This window comes from Etheostoma spectabile, chromosome 21, assembly GCF_008692095.1.
Source record: "Etheostoma spectabile isolate EspeVRDwgs_2016 chromosome 21, UIUC_Espe_1.0, whole genome shotgun sequence".
Taxonomy (NCBI): domain Eukaryota; kingdom Metazoa; phylum Chordata; class Actinopteri; order Perciformes; family Percidae; genus Etheostoma; species Etheostoma spectabile.
In genome coordinates, this window is record NC_045753.1 from 1,767,968 (window position 1) to 1,791,772 (window position 23,805).

Below are 23,805 nucleotides of genomic sequence, written 5' to 3' on the forward strand. Positions count from 1 at the left end.
AAATAGAAAAGCACATACAGGAGAGAAATAGATTAGGAAGATGAAGTAGTGAGAAAAACAGAGCTACAGAGGGTGATATATCCAGGATTAGCTAGTCTTATTGCCAGTTGCAGAGTGTGAGCCATTCTGTGCCAACCACTGCAACATGATAGGAGGAGGAGGAGGAGGAGGGGTTAAGAAGACTAGGGCTTGCAAATTACAATAGGCCGTGGCCTAAGAAGGCTCAATGTGCATTTACCTAAATTAGGCAATTTCCGTTGACCGTGTTAACTGAAATTGATTTGTAACCTATTGGACCAGCCTTTAACCAGTTTATTGAATAAGTGTTGACTGTCCATTTGGACAGCAACTCTCTTAACTTAGCCAAAAACATGAACCTACAGGAAGTGTACCACTCACTCGGCTGCCTTAGCATTCAGTATGAATTATCCTTCAAACCTTCACATTTTATTTTCTATACACTATTCAGTCTTTTTAGGAAAATGATCCTGAACGAAACTAAGAGTCCACAGCCACTTTGATAGCTTCACTAAAATTATATCCATCTGGTAAACAGTTTGGTCCAAGGTGAATTATAAAGGGCCTTCATACTCCATTAGAACAAGAGCTAGATAAGACACAGTCGTATCTTGAGCTCAATGCTAACATCCATCCAGTATTTGTTGAGCTATTTTAGTGTGGACCGATGTGGATAGAAAGCCTGAGCCATGATAAACACCATGACGAATAGATAAAGAAAAGTGTACCACCTACAGACCACAACTACGGCTGTGTCTCAAATCGCGCACTTCCCTTAGTGCACTTACAGAAGTACACTTCGTGCACTATGTACTGTCTTGCATAGTGCGTAAATTTTGACAGAGGAGTGTTGTCTCAAATGGCGCACTTCCATGTGCACTTACCGGAAATGACGATCACATTTCATCCCTTCTTCTTCTGTACAATTGGGAATTTCACCAGGGAGAGCATTCCAGTCTGCTGCTGTGTTTCGCGAAAAAATTCCTGCTTTGTTTTTGATATTTTAACAACAATAAATGTGATATATTTATTTGCTCCGTGTCACGCCAGGATGACGATTGCGACACCGCCGTCATGTCACCCCCCCCCATTAGCTTCAAACAGTACACACAACTGTATCGTATTATTCGTTCTTGTTACTGCACTCTTATTCATTAATTATACCCATTCTTTGCAGTCCACTCTTTTAAGTATATACTTATGTTTCTGCTCTAAAAATAAGTAAATATTCATTAATTACGTTACTGTTCATTTTAATGCTCAACGGTTTCATGAGGACATTGTTGCCCATGAATAAGACTGTTGTTATGAAGCATTACCCCTTACAACTTACCTAATAGACAAACCATCATTACATCTTTTATATAGTTGTATTTTTGTTCTAAATGGTCTTCATACAGTGACAATACAATAGAGAAAGCAGAGGGAACAGAATTGACATTTTAATAGACCCATTCCTTCATATTCATTATATGTTTGCTACAGTCATGCAACGTGTAATACAAAAGATAACAAAGTTAAATACTTTTAATATAATTTTATTTAAAAATGTGCTTGTAGTTCTGCAGGCTCCCCCCCAGGCCGTAGCTAGTCTGATGGGGACAGGGACATGAGGGGGGATTCCAGACTCTCCAGGGGATCCTTCTACGGTCTGATGGCCATCGTCACCCCTAAATGACGGACCTCTATTCCTCGTTTGTCCCTGAAGAGACGGGTTATGCAGGATAATCATCAGGGGGAGGCAGTATATACAGGATATACATCAGGTGGAGGCAGAAACAGTGGATACGTTTTAACATTACGCTACTGTTAACGTTACTGGCTGATTAACAGCTGATCGCTGTTTCGCTGAGCTAACGCTCACGTCGGATTATGTACAACTTGTTAAGATCATATATCTAACACTAAAATCGTCTACAATGGGACAAAAGTTTAACACAAACAACAATATACTACAACACATGTAACGTTAGCTTATAACTTATTTGCCAATATGGTTAAACTGCCGCTGTTAGCTAACTAAGGTTGGCTTGCTAGCACGTCAAATTACGGTACTAATAAACGTTATAATTCGTGGTACAAAAATGATTATCAACTGTAAAATTAACCAAATATATATTTACAAGTGGCTTATATGTATAGCAAAAAGACTCACGTTCAACTTTGTATTGCTCCGTCGGTCTCGCTATCGCGTCTTCGGCCGCCGCTGTCAAAAGTTTTTCAACGGTTGTTAGCTCCGCCCCTTCCGCTACGTAGCCAAGATGGCGACCGTTGAGTGTGGAAAGTGTCCATCGATCTACACTTAACTCTGTGACCGGTTTGAGTGCACCATCCGGGTATTTTAAGTACACTTCATTTGACCGCACTTCGACAATGTGAACGCACTATGTACTCAAATAGTTAGTATTTAGTACAGAAGTGCGCGATTTGAGACACAGCCTACATCTACAGGAAGTCCAAGAGAAAACCATCCCAATGCACGGATTATCTGTCAGTGCATTGGACTGACAGATAATCTGTGAAAGTTCTGTTAAAAATATGTTGCAGCAGCAAAGCATAGTAGGTGTGAAACTGCTTTAACCCTGGTCAGTTGCTGCACTGCTGTACACAGTCCCCCAGTTAATGATAAACCAGAAAACAAATATACATGCATCTGTCTGTCGTGTGCTACCTTTGGTCTCAATGTGCTTTCTTGTTGACTTCTGGCTGTGTTGGATTTCCAATCAAGAAGAAAAAAAAAGTCTCTTTCCTCAAGACGACAAGGCTAACAGAGCAGGCTGCTCCTACGGTTTGACAGGTCGGCGTGTAGCCCCGCCCTGATGCATCCCCTGCATTATGGTCCATTTCAAATGAAATGGGACCGCAATTTACAGAATGAACATCATGCTGTATTAAAGAAGACTTGCGATTGAGACCATAACCTTATTAGGAAAATGTTTTACTAATAAATCAACTGGGAAGCAAAGTCCTTTTCTAATAGCCTTCTATAGAAACAGACTTCTTTTTGAAGCTAATGGAGTTGCTGCCTGCTGGAACTCAGATGGAATTGGCATCACCTTTCAGGGCCGGAAGAGGCCACTTGGTTACACCACACATTGCAACTTCTGCGTCCAGAATTAAGGTTTTATCAGTTGGTTTTTACACTAGCTTTTTGTCGGATAAACTACCACGGCCCCTCAAAGGACCATCCTCGGTTAAACTCAACTCCCAACTGCTGCTGATACGCGCGACAGCTCCTGGAGCTCTGTAGCCAGCGTCACATGACCAGCCTAATTGGTTGGAGGTTGTCTAATTTTGTAGGACATCCTATGAATTTGATGTGCATATTTTTTTTCGCATGATATCATACAAACCCGTCAAAGAGAACGCATTGTTTTATTAACTTTCGTGCAACAATGACGCAGTGAAGAGAACAAAGTTCCAAATCAAAATCAGCTGGGTGCATTATGTTGATTTAAAGTGTGATTTAATTCTCCTCTCGTCGGTGAAGTCGTCCATTAACCATGTTTCTGTGCAGTCTTTGTTTCTCTGACAGAGGGCCAAAGTGGGTGTTCATGCTACAGTGCTTTATTTGAACCCAAGGCCAGGGAGAGGAAATTACTTCCTTTTTATTTCTGAACTTTGGATTGCACTATTGAGCACATCTGTCATTGTCAAATAAGTGCCCACAGTTGTTCCTCTATTCATCTATCGAAGAACCACTCCGTTTTCTTTTAATTCGTCTTTACCAAAAGTCGTGTTTCCTCCTGAAAATTTGAAGAGTCAGCATACTGAAATAATAAACTCTCATTAAGTCAGTGCTGATTAGACAGTGTGCGTGTTGCGTGTGCGTGTGTGTGTGTGTGGTAAAAACTGGCTGGCAGGTTCACTGTTGACCTCCCAATAGTGAAGTGGTAGCCCAGAAGGAAATTAACAGCAGCTGAAAACCAAATGCTGATAGTTTTGTTTTTGTCGGTAAAGTTTGTCTGAACTGCTACTTTTCCCCTATAAATAGCTACAGTAGAGTGTCAAATTCAGTGACACATCAAATGTGTCAGAAAGATGGAGTTAAAATAACATCATTAGTGCTGCATCTGAAACGGATTGGTCAATACCAGCGAGTCAGCTCTTATTTCTTTGTGGGTTGTTGAGATTTCTGGTAATAAAAACAGCAAGTGGTTAAAGAATCAATAAAACTTCACTTCAGTGTTTTCAATGCCAAGCAAACAAACAAAGGAATAGCATTCTACAGTAACAAGTCTTTTACATGAAGGCCAATACAGACTGCATTGATGAATACATGTGACACTGGAGCAGCAAATGTGCCTCTCGATGGTCGACTTCCAGGCAGTGCTGCGACCCTTGACTTCAAGGCACCCAATCCCCTAACCCTAATCTTAGGCAACGTTGAGGGCTTAAAACACCAAACACACTGCCATTTACTGTTTCTCAAAGCATGTTATCTAACTATAAATAAAGGTGTGTGAGTGTGTCTTTTAAATATCTCAAAAACATTAAGCTGATCTATTCAACACTTGGCCGATGCTGGGTTCCCAATGACCTCGGCGTTTGGAATTTGGAGCAGTTTGGACAGCGTTGAATATAATTATGAATAAAACTAAACGCCCACCCAAAGGCTGAGGGGGGGGGAAAGAACTTCCATGTCCCTTTTTCAGTTTTGCAACAATAATGACGAGACCGCGTCGTTAAACGCTGACTGTGGCGATATCAACATGCAATGATATTGATGAAAAAGAACACACTAAATTATATATTACAGCAGCAATACAGGAGGACAAGCAACTAGCCTGTTCCAAACAGGACACTGCACTAGTAGAATAATAATGCAGTATGTATGATGGGACTTGTTTTTGAGTTGGAGGACTTTGAGTTGGAGGAATGCTCATATGCATTCAAAGTCAGTGCGAGTCAGGCTGGCAGGTTGATTGACAGATAGCTTCGAGGTGTCCGATTCTTGAGGCTGCTAATGAATAATAATGGTCATTTGTCAATAGCTCAGTATTGTGTGTATGTGTCAATGTGTTAATTCGTACTGTGTGTGTGTGTGTTTGTGTGTGTGTGTGTTGTTTGCATGTACATTTGTGTGTGTGTGTGTGTGTGTGTGGGGGGGGCAGTATATGGGTGTCTTCACACTTTAACGTTCAAAATCGTAAACAATGTTATTTAGTTTAGATATTAGGATGTATTTCTGCCACCTGCCACTGCTACGGGCACTATTTTATGATACACTCCCGTGGGTTGTATAAGAGGGTTCGGAACAAACAACACATGTCCTGTTGTTTGGAGGACTTGTTGGAATGATGGTGTATGTCTGTGGGGCCCTACAGGTACATACTTGTGTGAACATTGAAGTATGTTTACATGCTTTAGAGGTGCTCTAAGCGATGTCACGCGTGTTTTAGGCCACAACATTTTGTGTCACATAAGGCAAACATTTTCTCACTATCTGCTAGCTGCCTGTCCCCAGAACACACTGTAAAAAACATCTCACTATCTGCTAGCTGCCTGTCCCCAGAACACACTGTTAAAACATCTCCTCACTATCTGCTAGCTGCCTGTCCCCAGAACACACTGTAAAAACATCTCCTCACTATCTGCTAGCTGCCTGTCCCCAGAACACACTGTAAACACATCTCCTCACTATCTGCTAGCTGCCTGTCCCCAGAACACACTGTAAAAAACATCTCCTCACTATCTGCTAGCTGCCTGTCCCCAGAACACACTGTAAAAAACATCTCCTCACTATCTGCTAGCTGCCTGTCCCCAGAACACACTGTAAAAACATCTCCTCACTATCTGCTAGCTGCCTGTCCCCAGAACACACTGTAAAAAAACATCTCTTCACTATCTGCTAGCTGCCTGTCCCCAGAACACACTGTAAAAACATCTCCTCACTATCTGCTAGCTGCCTGTCCCCAGAACACACTGTAAAAACATCTCCTCACTATCTGCTAGCTGCCTGTCCCCAGAACACACTGTAAAAACATCTCCTCACTATCTGCTAGCTGCCTGTCCCCAGAACACACTGTAAAAAACATCTCTTCACTATCTGCTAGCTGCCTGTCCCCAGAACACACTGTAAAAAACATCTCCTCACTATCTGCTAGCTGCCTGTCCCCAGAACACACTGTAAAAACATCTCCTCACTATCTGCTAGCTGCCTGTCCTCAGAACACACTGTAAAAACATCTCCTCACGGTCTGCTAGCTGCCTGTCCCCAGAATAAACCACGGTCTCTGTAGACAGTCCCTTAGTGCACCTTTTTAATGTTCAAAAAGCACTATATTCTCATTCTGCCCATGGCTGCTGCCCCTGTATGAGACTGTCTGAAATACCCTGGTGTTAGCATGCAGAATTGCCCCTGTATGTGTTATATAATTGGGATTTAAATACTGACGCATTAACACAAGGCAGTATTTTAATGATGTAGCTAGTGTCGGGTGGTTTAATCCATAACGGTGCATTGAAGATTATCATAGATTTTGTAAGTACTGTAAAATATTAAACTGAGTATAGCTGTTAGCTGTAGTAAGGTATTTGCCCTCTATGTAATCTAAGTTGGATGTGGATCAAGGTGGCTGCAGGCAGTCATCCTTGAGCTCACGCTGAATCTGTTTGGTTGTCTGACCACAGAACTTAAATGATGTTCTTCCAAAAATGACAGTGGGACTGTAGCTCTCTGGTGTAACAGACGGCTGTTCAGTTATCGTACATGGAGAGAATAAAAGACAGTAAACGTTTTCATTGAGAACCACTTTTATGTTTTTGAACTTTTTTGCTCTTTCTCAGACTTCCTTTCTACTGGTCTCTGCTTTCATTACTTTCGGTTATTGAGCAGCTGTGGCTGACCTCATCATAATAAAAGAGGATGGAAGGGAGAGAGTGTGGGGGGGAAAAAACAGAGTGACGAGTTTGAGGGGACAATGAGAAAAAGAGTGGGGATAAGAGAAAAGATGGAATTGAGTTATTGAAAAATCCTTACCAGAGCGGCCATGCATATTGGTGCTTATAAGTGTGTGTGTGTGTGTGTGTGTGTGTGTGTGTGTGTGTGTGTGTGTGTGTGTGTGTGTGTGTGTGTGTGTGTGTGTGTGTGTGTGTGTGTGTGTGTGTGTGTGTGTGTGTGTGTGTGTGTGTGTGTGTGTGTGTGTGTGTGTGTGTGTGTGTGTGTGTGTGTGTGTGCTCTTATCTTCTCAGGATCTGTCTTCATCTGCCCGCTAACAAAAATGTACGCAAAAAAACACACAGATTTAGCGTGGAACTCCCACTTCTCCACCTTCACATAGAGCTTGTTCTCGAGTAGTCTCTGGAGCACCTGGCGGACATGGGAGACCCGGTCAGCCGTGTCTTTCGAAAAAATGAGCATGTCATCAAGATATATACATTTACAAAATGGTTCAAAAAATCTCTGCGCACATCATTAACCAGACTTTGGAATTTCACAGGATTGTGCCCGCATGTCGGCTGTGCCTACCTGCCCGCTGTCCTTCACGTGAGGAGCACAGTGAGATCCCGTGGATCCACGCGACTACGCAGGCAGACGAGACACTCCTCGTGTGAAAAGCCCTTTTGGTCAAAATTTTTGACTTTAGACATTCACTCCCAAAATAATAAGAACAATAGAGATGGAAAAAGATGGTGTAAAAGGTGATGGCTAGTCCTATTGACAGGGTCAAGTCAAACTTCATACAGTTTGCCTATGTTGTGGGATGTTGAAAAAGGATGTGAAGACAACACAAATGTAGATAATATGATGAGGATTTATCTAAAACAGATCTTACTCAGGATGACTACACAATATCACTACATGTACAAAACCATAATTTCCTGTAATTCTTTAATTTCTTCAAACCGGCTTCACCTATCTTCTTCTGCTCATCACAGAAAGCTGATAGATTTCCCATCAAAGCTGACACCATTCTGCTGGATGGTGTTGTGGACTCTGTTATATAACACACAGCCTACACAATGTTCTGCTAACATCTTTACTCCGGTGTAAAGTAAAACATTAGTAACACTGTGTGTCACCGTAACACTCCAGCTGCTTCCATCAGACGTTAACACAGACATTTCGGTTGTGGCTCTTGCATAAAAAAGAACCAAATAAACGGCTTATTGGCTACAGACTTACAGTGATTCTTCATAACCCTTACTGGTTACTTATAATGGTTGAAAGCTTTGAAACATCTGCTCCTAGGCAGCTGAATAGAGGGGTGGTGGTGGAGCCAAAGTGCAGCATCAAATGGATTTGGACTGGCTGTCATTTATACTCAACTCCTCCATCAGTGCCAAACATAAAACTGTTTGCTTGGTGCAATTTAGCATTATGGTCACCATGTCTGTTTAAAAATACTGAATTACTGTAGATGGGAGGGATGAGTTAGCATGGCTTACCCCAGGAAATATCTCTTCCACCATGTGCTGGCTGGCGGGATGGATGGGTGGGTGGAAGCCCACTTTACTGCAATGTTGATAGAAGATCACTGCTGCACAGTACATTATACCTCTTTGATTGGTTAACCTCTAAGGTGTTTGTGGAAATTTTTCTCGGCCTGTGCTCAGTGCAGACACTTCTTTTGGCCACGCCTATGCGCTCTGGGAGTCAGTTGGGCATGGGGGGTTCTGTGGGCCTGTTGGTGGCGCACTGTGAGGTCAGCAGGGCTAAGACCAAGTGGCCTTAACCTCCTGACCCTATTGGTGAAGGGTACATTGGTGGCCTGCATTTTGGTCTGACTGACGGTGGAAAGGGAATTTAAGGACCTGGCTTTGAAACCAATCAATTTATCTGCCGTTGATACTGGGCCAACAGGTCAGATGTTTGCCGACTTCTTTACTGCTTGTCTTGGAACCCAAAATGTCTGATGCAGTTGTATGACCAACCATCCCTTTTGGTGAGTGAACTATAAACTGCTATTCCTGTCACATTCATCTTTCCTGTTGTACCAGATTCTTTCCAATATCAGCAGTAGAGATGTCTGCCTTCTCTCCAACATAAGGGAACTAGGTGGCACTCAGTATTGTGCTGCTCAAATCGCCAAAAAAATACATTACATAAATATATCTTGTGCCTCATGTCGGTTACACTCAACAGCCATGTCTCTTTCCAGAAATCCTGACCCGGTTACTTAAATAATCTACAGAGCTGGTTGTGAGGAGTTTCATGGAGGAACTATTTTCTATTTTCTCTCATGGACCAGAGACTCGTCTTTCTCAGCTGAGCGTTTACTGTAGCTAACTGAAACTGCTAGCTCATGTAAGCTAGCTAACGCTACAGCTAGCTGGCAGATATCTCCATCACTGGTAAACTCGCACTAAAATAATCTAGATTGTTAAATAGTATACTACAGTTAAGAGGAAAAATATATATTTTTGATTTTGGGGCAAACCTTCCCTGCAAAGCCACGAATAGAGCAACATGCCTTGGTGGCTGTTCTGATCAATGATTGTTTTTGCAGATAAACAAATTGTTTAATTGGTCTGGTGTTCTTGATTTCTTGCACCCCCTGAACTGACACAATGGCTAGTATCACTCTCACTAGAACCTGAATCTGCTTATGCAGTAGAACAGGTTTTCATATTTCTCCCCACAGAGTTCTCAAAGCATGTGATTGAATTGCAAATTCTGTGGTCTCATCATCCGGTCACACAGTCTAGGCACGCTTAGCATCTGCATGCTAACATTTTCCCATCCTGTTCTCCTTTTATCCCAAAAGACTGTGGAGCCAACACATCATGTGTCCAGGGCTTATCACCATCCAGACTCAGACACAGCATAATAGACATTTATGTGTGTTGGATTTCAAACCATTTCACAACAGGATAACAAGACATGTTCAAAATGCAAAGGAAAACTGGCAAAGGTAGAACTGCTCTCCATCTAGTAGAATAGTGAAAATGATGCAGGAGCTGCTGCCATTTGGTGTGGGTGTGACCCATTCTTTGAACTTTAATGCTTTACAAACACCAAAATAGGAAAAAAAGAGCTGTGACTACACTTCTGAAGTGATGTTTGAGAGGGAAATTAGGTAGAAATACGCAGGATGACTAGCATGACACCATTGTATTCATATAATAATCCATCCAGGCTAAAGTGTATGCCAGTGACTGCATGTTGCTTCCTCTATATTTCAGGTTGTGATTGACTAGCGGGGCAAGCTTGTTAGTTTGATAAATTGATCAGACCTGCAGGTCACGCGCACTAGCAACAAACTCTGTGTATCCAAGAACAATTAAATCAGTGGAAATGACGTTAGACCAGACACAGACTTCTGTAGTAGATTAGTGTAAAGACGAACATTTCCAGTGTCGCGCCTCCGAACCGTAACGTTAGCTTCTTTAGGCTAACTATATTAGCTTCAGCCTGGCTGGTAGCAGCTTTCTCACTTCCCATAATAACCCCCTTTGGACTAACGTCACATACACACGCTGCCCACATGGTTATCTGTCTTAAAGGGGAAGGGTCGGCCGGTAATCATGTAAAAGGAGAACGGTGGAAGTTTACTTTTCTATCAAGCAGCAAGAAGTTTTGGCGTCAAAATCGCAGCGTGTGATGTGACTATTGCAATGCCAATGCTAAAACACAATATCGTTCAGCCCTATTACTAACCCTAACTGTCCCGTTGTTGTGCCTCATGTCGGTTACACGTACCCAGAGCGTCAAAAAGTGACACAGAGTCCTGACCATAAAGTCTAAAAATGACGCCAAAGGACTAGACGCTACAGAAGACTTTTTTGGGTCGGTAAGAAATGTCAAGGCACCTGACCAAACCTCGCTGGTTGATGCGCTGGGTGTGAGAATATGTTGACCCCAGGCATAGAAGCTCATTTACTCTGGCCTCTGGAATGTTTTCAGTAGCTGTTTTTAATCACTTGTATCAAGTGTTTGCCACTTTCTTACTTCTTTGTTCCTATTGCCTTGCTTTCAATATCTGCAATTCTGTTTTTGTATTTTGTCTTTCAGAATAAAGTAATGAGCATTGATGCTATGAAGGTGAAACTGCAGGTAAGAAAAACAATGTACTGTATCTCTAAGAATCTTTTAGTCTCTGCTTGAATTCTTCAGAGTCTGCTCTCATTTTGTCCAATATAAGTTCTATTAAATAACAAATCACGAGCAACTGTTTTTCCTGGCGTACACACAACCCATACATCTTCACTGCCTGCTGTGGGAGGGCGAAGACGCCCAAACGATGACTTAATGAGGCCTTAGTTAATCTCTTTCAGTCAATTAGCCTGCTGCTCTGGCTGACTGAAGACACTAGAGGGAATTACGGACTTTCTATCCGGTGATCAGACCTGAAAGTTATCAGCGAGAGGAAGACAGATGCCGATGAAGCCTCGTTCAAGAACAGCATTAGATACTGAGTTTTCCCCTCAATTACACAACACTCACGCTCTCCCTCCCTCCAACTCACTCATCTTTAATGGATCTGTGTTCATCCATCACTCTGATTTCCTGTGAATGAGCTTAATGAAAGTTGCAGGCATATCTCCACTTTTTAACTTTAAACTTGCAAAACACAATGGTTAAACTAAAGCAATCCGGTGTGATACGTGATAACGTTTTGATGTCTTTGACACCCTGCTGCTATTTTGACCAACCTTAGAATAATTATGCATTTTGAATTTATTTCATGTGGGCGCTATAGCCATAACATAATTACATTACCTCAAGGTGGGTGCGGGACCTAAGGGTGAAGGAGTGCTGGTAGAAATCATTTGAATAAATCTTTTCAGATTTAATCAGATGACAGCGTGCCTAAATTTGGTGGTTTCAGGGTAGTAAGGAGCCCTGGACGTGACAGGGATGGATTTTTTTTTTAACAGTTAAGTTTAAATGCTCCATTAACTGCAGTCAAATAAGCCATTGTTTGGATATTGATGAATAACAAAGAAGGATTCACATTACAGCAACCATAAATCAGACAAGCCTTGTAAAATATGTGACATTACTAAAACTTTCATCAATGTTTTTACAATGCATTTTAAGGTAACTTTCCCTATAAATTTATGGAAGAGTAAAGTGCAGTAAAATTACTTCAAATCTTGAATCACTCCTTTGAGAGTGACTAGAGAGTACGTGAGGAACGTGATTTGGCAAAATATCATTTTTTGCAGGTGTTGAAACCATATTTTCCTTTTTTGTACTACTCTTGTTGGATTACCCTGCAGTAGGACTACAAATATGTCACTCAGGGGTCAGTAAAAGCCTGTTAGAGAGATGGTTTCGATCCATCCACTTCTGGGTTAAGGGTTGAGCACGCTTCGGCTGCGCCTCTGCTGAAAATCACCCCGGATGGGACACAAACCCACACATCCCTGGCTGAGGAGGCCAGTCCTGTTCTCCATTAGGCCACTTGGCCTTTACATCCCACTGACTTACCAGTTCTGGGAATATCCTATGAATGCCACTATGAAGCCACAATATGGGAGGAAAAATGTGTGCTTTTAAAAACACAACAATGGCCCCTGATTCCACCGTTATGGAGCCCCGGAAGGGTCAAGGCGAGGATTTTTTCAGGGTCAATTTTTGCATTATGTTTTGCATTACCTCGCAACACATTTCTTCTTCCATTTATTCTGAGCCTTGTGTCTATTTCCACTCAGCTGCCCAGCGCAATAAATCACCTTGTTGTATTTTACTGGGAATTATGCTGATATCGACCTTCTGCTCAATGTGCACATTCAAATCTCATATATGCAGCTTTCTATTAGCGTTACAAAGAGACAAGGTTAGTTCAGAGACAACAACGCGAAAATACAGCCGTTACTGTGGTTACAATCAACTATGGTTACAACCCTTCCAGTCGCCTATATGTTCATTTTTCTACCTGTAATGTAATCCCGGAATATATTAAACTATAGTGTGCTATATTCCTGTACTGTGTGGGACAAATCCATTTAATTACATAAGATTTACATCAACAATTACATCATGGTCTGGTGTCTGCATATGGGCTGAAAGGGAAGTGTGAAGCAGCGGCCAGATGTGAAATAATGAAGCAGGAAAACAATGACAGAGCAAGTGTACCAATGGGGGATTAGATAAAACTGTAAATGCCCTACATAACAACCAGTCATTATTACATACTCTGCTATTGTGAACGCATGCAATCCAAAGCCCAGAGGTGTTAGTTTCAGTATTGTAAGTACAATGAAGAAAAATGTGACGATGTCAGACCGTCGTTTTGGTCTAACACAATCCTGTTTGGCTGCTTAGCTTACATTTTTGCATTTATATTTTCAAAGCAACCCTTTTAATTAAATGCAGAGTCACTTTGACCACAGCACCACAAACACCTCTTCAGCATGGGTAAAAATCATAGACCGTTAATATCAATAATATACGGTCTATGGTAAAAATGAGCTTTAAGAAAAGTGTTTATGAATCAGGTAAAAAAGTTGGCTGACAGAGACATGCTCATTTTTATGGTATCTGATGTTAACGATAACCCTGTTCTTCCCTTCTAGATTTGGGACACTGCTGGACAAGAGCGTTTCCGGAGCGTCACACATGCTTACTACCGCGATGCTAACGGTAGGATCCCCTCGTGAGCCTGTTTTGATTGTGACTGACATCTTCCCCCCCTACCTTACCTATCTTTTAATTTCTCCTGACACAGCCAGACTGCGTGACCGATGGTTCATTGCCTTTGTTTTCTTCAAACGTACAGTTTTAACCCTGTTGCCCCCTCTTTCCTGATGGTATAGCAAAAAACACCCAAACGCTGCAGGTGATTTGAAGTGTGTGTGTGTGTGTGTGTGTGTGTGTGTGTGTGTGTGTGTGTGTGTGTGTGTGTGTGTGTGTGTGTGTGTGTGTGTGTGTGTGTGTGTGTGTGTGTGTGTGTGTGTGTGTGTGTGGGTGTGTGTGTGTGTGTGTGTGTGTGTGTGTGTGTGGTGTGTGTGTGTTGCAGTGTGTTTCTTAAGCGAGAGCCATAACCATTGGGTGGGAAAATGAGCCCGTCTCTCACACAGCAGTGTGGAACAGCTATGAGAAATTCCTGTGTGTACTTCTAAGTTTGTGTGGTTGTGTGTGTGTGTAGCAGTTATATCTCGATAACAACCCCACTGAGCACAGATAGAGGTGGGCCTCAGGCCAACCTGAATGAGCAGGCGTTGCAGAACAATGAATCCATACAGCTGTGAACAAAATAGCACTGTAATGGGTGGCTGTTGTATATGTGATCCCATTGTACCTATGAGCATGAGTGTGGATTCCATGTGTGTTCAGGTTTGTAGAAGTGTGAAAATGGCTTTTGAATGGGTGATGTACATAATTGTAATTGCATGCATGTTTGTGAGCGCGTCGCTGGCCAGTTGCCCGGTGTTACTCGGATCTGTCAGTGCAACAGTTTACCCTCGCTGATCTTTAACAAGGCACCCAGGGAGAGCCTCGGGCCTGCGAGTTGTCCGTCTGTTACTGTCTTTTAAATTAGGCTCATTCAGTCTTGGGGGGAGAGGAATCCGCCCCGATGCAGCTGTCACAAAAGCGGTCAATTCTAGTAGACGGTTTTTCCGTGACTGACTTCAAAAACTAAAGATCTGACAATTAGAGGGCTCTGCCTCGTTTCTGAGCATCGACAGGTAGAAGGGAGCAAGTCCCATGTCTTAAAATAGACTGAACAATTTGCAGTACCTTGACAGTTAGTCTTGCATTGCCAGACCTCCTTCCACAGTGCAGTGGAAGAAGGTTTGGCGAGTACACACAGCATTCTGGGGTAAGAGAAAAACATGCTCTGGCTGATAAATTCCATTTATCGCACTGTTGTGGCAAAAAGAGAGCTGAGCCAGAAGGCAAAGCTCTCAATCTACCAATTTTAATTCCTACCCTCACCTGTGGTCATGAAGGCAGGGTCATGGCCAAAAGAACGAGATCCAGGGTACAAGCGGCCAAAATGGGTTTCCTCAGGAGGGGGGACTGGCGTCTCCCTTAGCGATAGGGTGAGAAGCTCAGTCATCCGTGAGGAGCTCGGAGTAGAGCCGCTGCTCCTTCGCGTCAAAAGGAGTCAGTTGAGGTGGTTCGGGCATCTGGTAAGGATGCCTCCTGGGGGCCTCCCTAGGGAGGTGTCCAGGCACGTCCAGCTGGGAGGAGGCCTCGGGGAAGACCCAGGACTAGGTGGAGGGGTTATATCTCTTACCCTGCCTGGGAACGCCTCGGGATCCCCCAGTCGGAGCTGGTTGATGTGGCTCGGGAAAGGGAAGTTTGGGGTCCGGAGATCGTATAAGTGGACGAAGATGGATGGATGGATGGATGGATTCGTGACATCCAACAGAATTTTCGGCAGAATGAGAGCAATCCGAATCCATAATTATGTAGATTTACATTTTGTTTTCTAGATTTTTTTTTTATTATCATTTTCCATCTCCTCATAAAACATTAGCCAAATCCTGGGCTCAGTTACAGATATTCCTTTGAAGACTCTCACTATAAAACTTTGACCTACCATAGCCAAAGTTTTCTGCCACCGAGCAGTTCCACCGGCATCTGCTATTAGTTGAGAAAAAGATTTGAGCACATAAGGTGCTAAACTGAAAAGTCACCACAAGTGACAATGTAAATGGAAAGTGCACAGGCTGCCAGCAAGTGGAACTTCTCCAGTCTGCCGGTTATGTGTCTACCAAAATAGAATCTTCTACAGCAAATGAGTCACAGTCCATCGTCACTTCTTATGAACACATGTCTGCTTTGTGGGTTGTTTCTCTCTCTGATATATATATATATATACTGCATCACCCTGTATTTAATAACTCATACCTGGCATTAACCATCTGATGCAGAGAGTGAGTAAGAAAAAAAAAAACCCACAGCACTGAAAGATTGGCAGCAAACATTGAGACAAGAGATTTGGGACGTTCCTGCAAAATTGCAGTTTCAAAAATCTTGGTCTTATCTTATCGTAGTCTTGGCAATCGTTCCTGTTACATTGCCACTGTACACAACCTGTTAATTGCTCCGATGTGGAAAATGCAGTATTATTTCCAAAAAATAAAAAGACAAAAAAAGAAAGTAAAATAGGGAAAGGTGGAGAAGTCAATCATACAAGTTTTTGAGAAATGTTAAAACCAAAGTAAATGTTAAAATCACTGCCCAGCCGTTGGGACGTTTGTGATCCAACTTTGACCTACTTCGTGTTAAATTTAAAGTACTTTTCGCAAATTCAGGGGGTGGCGCAAGGTCAGCTATGGTATAGTCTATATCAGCAACGTTTCATTTCCAGGATTGTTCCGGTGCCGCCAGGAAGATTCGCTGGGTGTCTCTTATTTCGGCCGGAGGTTCACCTTCTGTTACCTTCTGATGTCCGGTACCTTCCACTTTCTTTTTGTTGGCAACTTAAACTCCGGCAGATTCATGAGGACTATGGTTCCCTGGTCCTCAGATCTCTGCAGGGTAAATCCAGACAGCTAGCTAGACTATCTGTCCAATCTGAGGACTATGGTTCCCTGGTCCTCAGATCTCTGCAGGGTAAATCCAGACAGCTAGCTAGACTATCTGTCCAATCTGAGGACTATGGTTACCTGGTCCTCAGATCTCTGCAGGGTAAATCCTGACAGCTAGCTAGACTATCTGTCCAATCTGAGGACTATGGTTACCTGGTCCTCAGATCTCTGCAGGGTAAATCCAGACAGCTAGCTAGACTATCTGTCCAATCTGAGGACTATGGTTACCTGGTCCTCAGATCTCTGCAGGGTAAATCCAGACAGCTAGCTAGACTATCTGTCCAATCTGAGGACTATGGTTACCTGGTCCTCAGATCTCTGCAGGGTAAATCCAGACAGCTAGCTAGACTATCTGTCCAATCTGAGGACTATGGTTACCTGGTCCTCAGATCTCTGCAGGGTAAATCCAGACCGCTAGCTAGACTATCTGTCCAATCTGAGTTTTCTGTTGCACGACTAAAACTACTTTTGAACGTACCAAAACAAGTTCCTTCCCAAGGCGATTTTGCAGAGGCACTGTTGCTCTGTCTGGTCTTGCTTAATAGCACTTTGACAGGGCTCAGGAGGCCAACTGGCACCTCTCCAGCTGTCAGTCAACACTTTATACTTAGTCCGTTCCAGGAGTTGAAACCCCAAGTCCCCAGTGACTGAGCTACTGCTGTGTGCCGTGCACACATAGTTTTCCCTTAATTGAGGGAGTATACCAGTGTTGGTTATACTTGCTTACAGTTTACCTCAGAAAAGTGGATAAAACAGTCTGGTTAAACTTGTTTAACTGTCCAGTTGATTGTCTGATGCTCATTTCTCTTGCCCCATTAGACTTTGTTATAGCGATGCCACTCCACAGTGGTACAGTGGTATTATAACTGATGGAAATGATGCGCAAAACAAGAAGATAAAACCCAAGTTGTAAACCACAGCTCTGCTTTAATAAGCTCTTGCTTTATCCTCCACTTTCAGCCACTTAAGCATGCTATCATGCTCACTAGACATGGGCCCGTTGCCACTTTCAAGGTATATCGCGGTTTGAAAATGTCAAGGTTTCAAAACCACTAACAATTTCTGTCCTGCTGTTTCTACAGTATGAGTAGAGAGAGTTTAGAGAGTTTAGTCATGTGTCTCCCTGCCAGTGTGCAGAGTATTTTTAAAAATAAAATACCTTTTTTTTGTTCTAGGGGGAAAAAAAATAAAAATCTGACCAATAAGGGATTTTTAAGACGGATACAAATATTTGGTTATTTAAAAATCCATATATTGATATATTGGCCGATATTTAAAGAAAAATCCCAAAAACTGATTTCCCTTACATTAGTTATATGGAGTTATTTATGAGTTCTCACTGAAATAATAATTTGTTTTGTTGTCACAACAGAACCGAGGATCAAAATATATTAAAGATCTGATAAATAAAATGTATAAAAATACAAACTTAAGATATAAAACTTAAAGTCCTTTGAACAAAAACACATCAACAAAAAAGAAAATCAGTGTTGCCAACAGGGACGTTGTAGAGTGTCCTCTGGTAAACAGACTATGCAACACCAACATTCATAACACGGTTGACCGTCCGTTTTTATTAAATATTCAGTCATCATTTATAATAACAAATAAATGATTCTGCTGAATGAATATTTACTGATAGATCGGGAAAGGCCTTATATCGGCCCACCGATAATATTGGCCGGCCGATATATCGGTCGGGCTCTAGTTTTTCTTTTTTTACCCAGACATTTAAAAAGAATAATACATTTTAAAGCTTTAATTGCGGTAGTGTGAAACTGTGGTAATTTTGCTGAAGGTTATCATACCGTCAGAATCGTATACTGGCCCGTGACTGTTGCTCAAGATAACAGTGCTTGCATGCTGATGTTAAACAGGTATATTATTCACCATGTGATCTCGAAGTGACACTTTGCCCCTAGACAGCTTTTGTTTATTTATTTCAGCTTTAAATCTTGACTGTCATTAAACCCTTAATGAGAGAACAGGAAGATCCAGACAGTCAGTGCTAATGAGCTGCTGGCTGCAGTGAGATCTGCCTGGCTCATCTGGTGTAGCCTCCACGGCGCCGCCAAGGTCCAGCTGGGTCCAGAAACCAGTTTTTTTTTTTTCTTCCCCACCTGTCCCCCAGTGGAGCTGACAGTTTTTCATTCCCACAGCATGGCGCAAACACCACAGGGTGCTAAAAAAGAGGTGGGAAAGCTGACAGGAGAAAAGTGCAGGAGAAAAGTAACAAAAGCCGTAGACAGGAAGGAGAGGGACAGCGATGTCGAATTAGAGAGGATATTGAGAGATTGAAACCTAATGCAGGCCTGAGTGGTAGAAGGTGAAATATGGAGACGTTTTAGGTTAGATAAATTTGATCAAATCAAGAAATGAAACTAGATATCCAGAGGAACAAAGTAGTCAGACCGGTTCATGTATTCTAACAATTAGTGTTCAAACTGGCAAGGCTGGCTGAAGCTGGAAGCACTGTAGACAAGAAGCAACTAATCAGCTAATGTAGAGCAAGAGAGCAGGGATGATAAAAGGCTAGAGAGAAGTCATGCACAGCTTCGCATAGAAGCTCGTCCTGGAAAGAAGTGGCATTATGCCTCAGTAGATGGCAGCGCCCAGTAATGGGGAAGAACGAAGAATGGAATTCCTGGTTGTTAAGAGTGCTCAGGTAATAGAAGAGAGAGAGAGGAGAAGAGAGAGAGGAGAGTTGCTTTAGTCCATTCCCTTCATGCACTTATCCTTTATGACAGAGATATTCAACAGGGGGTCCGTGACCCCTAAGGGGTTCTCAAAGTTAGTCCAGTGGGGCCGCCAAATTAAGTTTATAAAATCATGTTTTTAAACTTTTTTTCAAAAATTAGTATATCACACGTCTGAAAATATACATCAAAGGTCCCATGGCATGAAAATGTCACTTAATGAAGTTTTTTTAACATTAATACGCCTTCTCCCCCAGCCTGCCTATGGCCCCCCAGTGGCTAAAAATGGTGAAAGGTGTAAACTGACCCCTTGGTATCCTGCTCTGCCTTTGATAAAATGAAAGCTCTTATGGGGCAATCTGGAATCTTGCCCCATATGAGGTCATAAGGAGCAAGGTTACCTCCCCTTTCACTGCTTTGCCCGTCCAGAGAATTTGGCCCCGCCATATGAGAGAGAGAGAGAGATAGAGAGAGAGAGAGCAGTTGGTCAAGGCCACACCCCCATGATTGTATTCCTAAGGACTCATTCAGTCAGGTAAGTCTCTTTGTAACATAGATGTCACATTTTCAAATTATGGACATTTCAGCTTGAAATGGAACTGCTCCAATGTCCTTTCCCAATACCTAATTGCAGAAAAAAAGACCCAACAGGATGACTTGAAAGGAACAGAATGACAGAGTGAGTACATTTCATGGCCCAGGTAATGGCTGCCTTACACATGACCGCTCCAAATGGTGGTGTATGATTAAAAGGGTTGTTCAGGGGTGTATTGTTTAGAACGAGGAGCTTTGGCTGCTTCATATCCCTGTAATGGCTTTTATCGCCTTCTCTTGGGGTGAGGAGGGGGTTGTGGCTTTAAAGCCACATACCAGTTTTGTATTTATTAGTGCTGTAGAGGTGTGGATATTTAATTACGTTGAATATTTATGTCACTGTTACCAAATTAGAAAGTAACTGGGGTGTATGGAAATTGGTTCCCTAATATAAGACAGCATTTTTACATAAACCCATAAACCCAGGTGTAGCAAGAACATAGTCAGTACAACCACAGTCTGAGCAGCTCCACTGGAACGGTTGGAGGTTGATGCCCTTGCTCAAGGGCACCTCAGAGGGAGGGTCAAGCGCTGCTCTTCCACTTTCCCCACCCAGATTTTTGTCGGTGTGGGGATTGAACCAGCAACCTCACGGTCATTGCGTCTCTAACCTTTAGTTAGTTAGTTCACCACTACCTTCTATATGGAAACCTAAGTAGGAACCAAGATGAAACATCAAAGTAAGTGTTGTTTAGCCCGCTAGACACGTGCATAAGAAATCAAATGTCTAAACAACTAAATTGTTTTATTTTCAGTATTCTACAACTCCAGCTCCCATTATGTGTTTTACAGTGTGCAATGGCTAAGACTCATTGGCATTGTATAGGTCAGGGCATTGTGTTGTGTAACGGTCTGTGTATTCATGCCAAACCTTTACAGTCTAGGGTCACAGTCCTGTGCACACAGCCGCATGCACAATACAGATTGATGCACGTTATGTGGAAATAAAGTTTACAAGGGCCAGTTCCGAGACCTTAAGATCTAGAGGTTGATTGCTGTGCGAGTCAGTCACACTATGGCGAGCACAAATAAAGCGCTGGAGCTTGTGAGGCCCGTCTCCCTGTCTGCTCCAACAGAACCTGAGAGAGAGTTGTGTGTAAGACAGGGACGGTGTGTCAGCGCTGCTCCACTGTTGGAGCACATTCGACAGCATCACCCACCGGGACGACAAATGTTTGGAAGCTTACAAAGTCTAAATATAGCCAAGGTGTACTGCAGAAATGTCTCAAATGTTTTTTCCCAAGAGCTGGTAGGACTAGAAAAGTTCTTCCTTCTCCCTTTGAACATGAACATTATTATTTGAGTTGCTTATTTGATGTTTATATGTTGCTGAGGCTCCCGTCTGTTTTTTTCAGTAAATTGACATGAAAAAGAACCTGATGACATCCACCAAAAGCTAATGGGAACTGTGGTTCCAAAACTTGGTTAGACCCCTGGTGTAATGGAAACCGATTACCAGGAGCAGCCTACTACAGGTTCTTCTCATGGTATGGGCAGTGCTCTACAAAAACCCATCACTCAGTCTGGGTTTCTTGGTTCCGAGTGCCACAATGCCCCCAACATGGCAGAAAGGAACTACAGTGGCTTGAGAAAGTTTACACACCCAGGCTAAAGTTGATTAATAAGAGGAATAGAAAATCATCATTTGGAAATTGATCTTAATGCCTTAATTAAAAAAATGGAGGAAAATCCAACTATTAAGGACCTTCTTTAAAATACAGGGGGCATAAGTATACACCCCCCTATGTTAAATTCCCATAGAAGCAGGCTGATTTTTATTTTAAAAGGCCAGTTATTTCATGGATCAGGATACTATGCATCCTGATAAAGTTCCCTTGGCTTTTGGAATTAAAGTAACCCCCCCCCACATCATCACATACCCTTCACCATACATAGAGATAGGCATGGAGAACTTTCCATAGGATCATCTCTCAATCTAAATCAAACCAGCTATTAAACTAACTGAAAGAACACCATGCCAATCTGTATGGTGAAGGGTATGTGATGATATGGGAGGGGGGGGTAGTTTAATTCCAAAGGCCAAGGGAACTTTATCAGGATGCATAGTATCCTGATCCATGAAATATCTGGTCTTTAAAAATAATAATCTGCACACTTCTATGGGAAATTAACATAGGGGGGTGTATACTTATGCCCCCTGTATCTTAAGGAAGAAAATGTATTCATTCACGATACATTATTCATTCACAAAGAAAATTGGTGTCCTTAAAAGGTTGGATTTTCCTAAAATAAAATTTAATTAATGCAGTAAGATGCATTTTCAAAAGATGTTTTTTTTTTTTTTTTTCCTCTTTTTATTCAACTTTAGCATAGGTGTGTAAACCTTCTCAAGCCACTGATAACAGGAAGTACCCAAGAACATAGAGACTTGAGTGACAAATGAGAAACTATCGGGCTCACCGAGACTACATCTGTTGCATATTAAATCAGCATCATTACCTTATTATTCCTCCGCTCTGCCTTATCCCATGCTGCCTGCATCATTTTTTATTCCCTCTGTTCCGCGTTCTTGGGTCACTACTTTAATCACTAATGAGCGACTGGAGGCCTCACTCAGCAGCAGCTTGTGGGGGCGAAGCTTGTCCTGTCTGAGGCAGGAGGAATGGACAGCAACAGAGGGAACGCTAATCAAGAGTTGAGCAGGAAAGTATGAAGGGACTGAGGGAAATGATAGAAGAGAAAAAAGGTAGATGGATGGAGAATAGGGAAATGGCAATTGGAAACAAAACGCTGACGGTACTGCATATTAAAACGGATGTGCAAGGGCAAGCCGAGGCTTTATTCTCGAGCTCATCAGTGTAAAGTGAGTGGAGAGAAGACTCAAAAATAGGGCTGCACGATTATGGCCAAAATGATAATCACGATTATTTCTGATCAATATTGAGATCACGACTATCACGATTATTTGTTGATTTTAACCAAAACAAATTGTAATGTCACATAGGCTATTTATAACTGCTTTCCCATCCGTATTATGCAACATTCTTCTTATGTTGAAGTTGTATGTTGTACAGACATACAGCTGCAACACATGGAAATGAAAATTAGCTATCTGAAATGAATAGCGTAGGATGTATTTAATAAAAAATAAAAAAAATAAAAATCTCCTTCCCTTGTTTTCAACAATAACTGATTAAAAGAGCTAGGGAGAGAGGGGGGGTGCTACTCATAGAAAGACGGCTGACTCATTATGAATGGGTCCAGCACGGGTTGAATGACGGGTCAGTGAAGTTACACACGTTGTGTGTATGAAATGCTGGGGGGGCTGCGCGGAGAGTAAGAGGAGAGAGCCAAACACAGGCACAGCTTTACAGAAGAAATGTGTCATGTAAAGCAAAATTAAACCATATCCATATAAAAACAATGCATCGTTTGTGGAGAGGCAGCGGATTCGACCTAGAGGAAAAATATTACTTGCTCCCTAGAGCCCTGTGAGCTAACAGACACCAACCAGCACCCTAGAACCCTGTGAGCTAACAGACACCAGCCAGCGCCCTAGAGCCCTGTGAGCTAACGGACACCAGCCAGCACCCTAGAGCCCTGTGAGCTAAATGACACCAACCAGCACCCTAGAACCCTGTGAGCTAACGGACACCAACCAGCACCCTAGAGCCCTGTGAGCTAACAGACACCGACCAGCACCCTAGAGCCCTGTGAGCTAACAGACACCGACCAGCACCCTAGAGCCCTGTGAGCTAACAGACACCGACCAGCACCCTAGAGCCCTGTGAGCTAACAGACACCAACCAGCACCCTAGAGCCCTGTGAGCTAACAGACACCAACCAGCACCCTAGAGCCCTGTGAGCTAACGGACACCAACCAGCACCCTAGAGCCCTGTGAGCTAACAGACACCAGCCAGCACCCTAGAGCCCTGTGAGCTAACCGACACTAACTAGCACCCTAGAGCCCTGTGAGCTAACCAGACACTAACTAGCACCCTAGAGCCCTGTGAGCTAACAGACACTAACTAGCACCCTAGAGCCCTGTGAGCTAACAGACACTAACTAGCACCCTAGAGCCCTGTGAGCTAACAGACACCA

The 23,805-nt window shown here is 42.7% G+C and overlaps 1 protein-coding gene across 1 annotated transcript in view; it reads left to right on the plus strand.

Moving 5' to 3' along the window:
• rab26 (RAB26, member RAS oncogene family) overlaps positions 1-23,805 on the plus strand; it is a 90,899-nt gene that overhangs the window by 25,487 nt on the left and 41,607 nt on the right. Inside the window, exons 3-4 of the mRNA XM_032502681.1 lie at positions 10,976-11,017; positions 13,486-13,552. Of these exons, the coding sequence (XP_032358572.1) occupies positions 10,976-11,017; positions 13,486-13,552 (109 nt within the window). The remainder of the gene's footprint in view (positions 1-10,975; positions 11,018-13,485; positions 13,553-23,805) is intronic.